Source organism: Montipora capricornis, chromosome 3 (assembly GCF_036669925.1).
Source record: "Montipora capricornis isolate CH-2021 chromosome 3, ASM3666992v2, whole genome shotgun sequence".
Lineage (NCBI taxonomy): Eukaryota > Metazoa > Cnidaria > Anthozoa > Scleractinia > Acroporidae > Montipora > Montipora capricornis.
Window position 1 is genome coordinate 55,787,958 of NC_090885.1, and position 5,000 is coordinate 55,792,957.

General features: G+C 36.8%; 1 protein-coding gene across 1 annotated transcript in view; it reads left to right on the top strand.

Annotated features, from left to right (window-relative positions):
- The first annotated feature begins 1,904 nt into the window (after positions 1–1,904).
- Positions 1,905–5,000, top strand: part of LOC138043445 (polyadenylate-binding protein-interacting protein 2-like) — a 9,215-nt gene continuing 6,119 nt past the window's right edge. Inside the window, exon 1 of the mRNA XM_068889711.1 lies at positions 1,905–2,312. Within this exon, the coding sequence (XP_068745812.1) occupies positions 1,992–2,312 (321 nt within the window). The 5' untranslated portion in view covers positions 1,905–1,991. The remainder of the gene's footprint in view (positions 2,313–5,000) is intronic.

A 5,000-nucleotide genomic window follows, 5' to 3' on the forward strand; every position in this document is an offset into this window, starting at 1 on the left:
TTAGTGTAACTTGTAACGTAGTTATTATTTAAGCTTGAAGGTTTTTTTGTCAAAGCCATTTAATAAAATGTGAATAAATTGTCTTGGTAATCTAGAAAATCTCAGTCATGATCGATGTAGACATCGTTGACGTTACCTATTGTTATTAATATGCTCTTCTGTGGTAGTACATTTGAATGACAAAAACAATCATTTGTAAACCGATATCTTCCCTATATAATAAACGAATTTCATCATGGAAAGGGCTTTTGTTCGGTAGTTACTCGCTGGCAGAGCCTTGCTCGTTCGTGAAAACAAACTCGTGCGTAACCTTAACAATGAAGAAATCTTTATTTAATATCCTCTTTAATCAACGATATCAGTGTTTTTGTGACGTTGTTTCTGCAGTCGCCGTCGACATTTCTAAAGATCCCTGGTTTCGACTAGTTAGTCCAGACGTAAGGCGTCAATAATTAACAAATGAATAATTCGGCGCCTGCATGGACTGAGTTGGCAAACACCTTCCTTTCGAAAATTCTTGACAGAAGCGGCCTGAAAGATACCACGACAAAAAAGATGAAATTTCACGCACAATTTTTTTCTCAAAAACAATGTTCAGCGGGCACCGCGTGTAGATGGTTTGCAACCAATCTCTAGAGACATAGATGACAATGTTGCAATGTACAATTTCTGATGGACGAACAAAAGGAGCTAATGAGAGATCTATGTTTTCGTTCACCAACATGGCGGCGATGACGTCACTTGAAAAACCACCTACTCTTGGGCGGAACCTATGGACAACTTGAAGGATTAAAGGTTACGTGATTATAGTTACGTGATTATAGTTTTTTGCTCTAATGTAAAAAAAGTGATGCGAAATGCCTCAAAACGCTCAACATTCAGATTATTTAGTCCAATGTATTGTCTAATTGACACGAAAAACTAGAGACCACTGGTTTTGTTTTCAAAACTTTCAGTAACGAGTTATTTCTTTTTAAGATACAGACTACCTTCTTGTTTATGTTTTGGTCGTTCCGTTTCAACTCGTCTTTTCAGGGTGTGCCGGATATGACATGCCAAAAGTGTAGAAGGTGGGATTTCTTATATCCGGTGTTAGTCCTGCATAATGAGTTACATTGAAATAAACTCTTTTGTCGGAATTTCATCCTGTTCACACCTAAATTCGCTATTTTCGCAAATTCCATAATACGGCTCATTTTTGGGGGGTTATTTGCACTAAAACAATGGATATCCAGTTCACTGAAGCATGATACAGTCGCAAGAGTAGAGTAAGTTTATGCAAAGAACCCCCTCAAAACGCATTGCATTATGGCAATGGAAAGTAGAGAATAGCGGAAAAACAAATTAAGACGAAATCCAATAGAAAATCGATCAATTTCAGTTTTAAGTGGACAAAAATCTGGTACCAGAATAATTTTAGGTAAACAGTCCTTTTTATATTTTCTTAAAACGAAAGATATTAATAATTGCCTGAAATAACACCGAAAACAATTTTCCATGCGGGGAACGAGAAAAGGAAAGGAAAGGAAAGTTCAGACAAATTGTGCCGAAACACAAGTAAAATTTTATCATCAGTTTCTTTTCACCAGTACTTTCAAGCGTTTCTCACGGAATTCAACAGTTGTTTCTGACGTGTGGTGTTGCTAGAAATGATTTTTTTTTTCAGACGATATTTCAAACAGTCGCACAGCTCCGGCTTGCAATACGATGTATATAATCTTGGTTCTAGGTTTTTGTCCACTTGTTACTCGAACTTCTGGTGGATTCCGTCTTAATCCTTTCCATTAAAAGGAGAAATAGTCTTTCTTCCCACACAAAGAAAGCAGTTTGCATCACGGAGTTGATAAACAGCCATATTCGTATGTTATGTTATTGCGCCTGTCAGATGCTCGCTCTGTGATTGGTTAAAACACAGGTGCCCACTAGCTTGCTTTACGTCGGTGTATTTTCTGTGCGTTGAAAACGAAGAACACTCTGTTGTCGCTGGCAGAATGGAAGAAAACAAGAGCAAGCAAGATCCTTTTGCTGATTTCATGTGGATGGAGAACATAGACGATTTTGATCGTCAAGTTGAGGAGGAGCTCCTGGAGGAAGAGTTTATTCGCGCCTGTATTGAACAACTGCTCGAAGAAGAAGACGAACGCGAAACGCTCACGGCTGCCGAAATAATCGCCCAACAACAGAACCTTCAGGGGAAAGATTCCGTACAAAATGGGACGCACCAAAGCACGTTTCGAAATGGTTTTCAAGCGAGTGCCCCTCACTCGAACGGGTACACGAACGGATACGCTAATCACAACCACAGTGCGGTGGTAAGTTCTCGAATAATTTTGAATGATTCATTGTTGTGTTGGTATCAGTAGGGAAGATTACCCGAGGTTTGTTTAAAATTTGGACGGATAGGGTGACAAACGCTTCACGGTCTTCTTGTGTGAAAGATGCTGTTGGTCAAATTTACAAGGGTCGGTCGAGTCATGAATGTCAAGGGTGCAAGCCTTGTGACTTCCAGTTTGCCTTATTTATTTTACTCTCATTATGCAGCAAAGGGAAGGCTATTAATGATTCATTTTTGAGTTCATACATACATATTATCTTTGTAAAAGAAGGCTTTTCCGCTCCAGTATTAGCGAATATAGAACCTAATTTGTGTGGGAGAAATTTATTTTCGATTGTGTCTCATCCTTTTCACGTTGTCAACGTCATTTTTCTGTAATTCTGCCTTTGTGATATCACAGTTACCGTGGTTTCTTTACTTTAACAACGTGTTGAAATTGTCATTGGTTCAATTTCTTTTGCCGTCATATTACAGCGCTTTTAAAGAGAAATTTTAGTGTTCTGTCTTTATGACATAAGTAATTATTTTTCGCAAATGTCGAAAGAGGAACGTAACAGTTTAAATGAAATAATTATGAACGTTGATGAAATTTGTACCAGCTTAATTAGGGCGATATTTTAGAAGTTTAACTCCATCCGAATATCCTAATTTAAACAGCTGGGAGTCAGCCGTGTTGGGTTATCTGATGAAATTCTTTTTGCTTTTTTGTGCAATTACAGTAAATTTGAGACGGTGCTTGCTATTGCTATTGCGCATACGTTCTGCGCATCTCTAGATACTTGAGATACTTTGGGTGATGCTTATTAATAAGGGATATTTTTACGCTGTTCAAAATTTTGCTGAGAAAGCAGAACTTAGAAAGTGCTCTTGGTATCTAGTAAGAAAATTGGGGGTAATCACTCATTTTTCAGAGATAATTAAGCTTAAATTTGGAAAAGAGTGCCATTATATATAACACTGCTTTGTATTTTAAAGCTTTTTACAAATACTGTTGATTAATTATCTTCAAAAATTGTTTGGTAACCACCAGTTTTAATGAATTTCAATGACACTTGTTAAGATCTGCTTTTCGTGCATATTCATTAAAGCACGCAAAAATACCTTTGAATTAGTAGGCACTGTCCTTAGGCAGTTAAAAAAAATGTACGTAATGGGTTTGAAACATTTGTGGCGGTTCTGGCAGTCTCTAATCTTTTACGCATTTTAGGTCAAAATAATTGAAACGACGCGTAAAAGTAATAGTGAAGGCTTTTTCACACGACATGCATGTACTTATCTAAGGTCTTCTTGCTACAGTAGTTTAAGGCACCTGAATCTTTCAGGTGTCTGTAAGATTTACAGTTGCAGCTAAGTTACCTGGCCTGAGAATGGAAGCAAAGCTTTCTGTGACCCTGTTTTGATACAAACCTTTTTGCCTTTCTAATGTTATTGTTGACTAATTAGAATTACAGTGAGGTATGTATCAATACAAGGTCACCAGCAGCCTCACAGCCATTCATTAGGTCACTGAGCAAACCACTGTAAAATGGCCTATTGCTGAAAAATTGTCCAGATAAGTGCAATGATCACTTCTCTCTTAAGCCATTATTGCTCAGATTGTAGTTGAAATCATTGTTACTTGTAGCTAACATGTGCAATTTCAAATTGTACAGGCTGTAAAATGGTCACTCATGTCACACTTAAAAACACGATAAAAAGACTTAAATTTTCCAATCACAGCAATTTTTGTCACTGTTTACATGGAAACAAATGCAATTCAGAGGGAAAAAATTGAGAAAGTGTAAAGCAACAAATGCTTCTTGGATAAAACTGAAATTACATGTACTACTGGTTACATGAAAACTTTTGAAATCATAAGTACAGTTGCCATTTACACCACAGTAAACAGGTCTGTATGGTCAAAGTCCCCACTTGGAGCTAACTTGTGGTTTTGTAAAGCAACAACAAAGAAAATGTAAAAACCTCTTCACTTCTGCCCATTTGAAATGTGTGAAATTAAAAAGTTGGGTTTTTACTTGTAAGAGAACAATCTTGAATTAGCTGTATTCATGTAGAACTCAACTTGCTATATAAAGGATGATCATTTCACAACAGTTTATGTACTGAACTTTGATTCTGCCTGTCTGCCTGTAATAATTTTAATAGCTCTTTCACTCTTGACTGCAGTAGGGAGTTTAAGAAAATAATTATGATCACTACGGCAGCAAAAACATCACTTCAAAATAATAACTTTGTGCTATTTAAGAAATGAAGATGACTACTATCCACATTGTAAAAACATGGCCGAAATACCCTAAAAGGTGGTACTGGTACGAACAGCTTTGAAGTATACAGTGTACATCGCTGTTTGTTTAATCCAGTTAATATTGATGTCATGCTTAGATCTGTTTTGCTAGATTATTTGCAATCACAATGTCATGTACATGGAACACATAAGTTTGTCAAATTTTAATCTTGCTGTACACTGTAGGATATGCATAATAGTGTTTGCACATTTATCTTGACCTTCTGATGTCAGAAAGTCTTTCAGTAGGCAGCTGTATAGCTGAAAATGTATCTCAAGTCTCAGGCCGGTTCACTGTAGTTTTCAGTACAGCTGATTACTACACAACATCTGTATCATAGACACATTCATCTTAACTGATTTCAGTTAAATGCTATGACT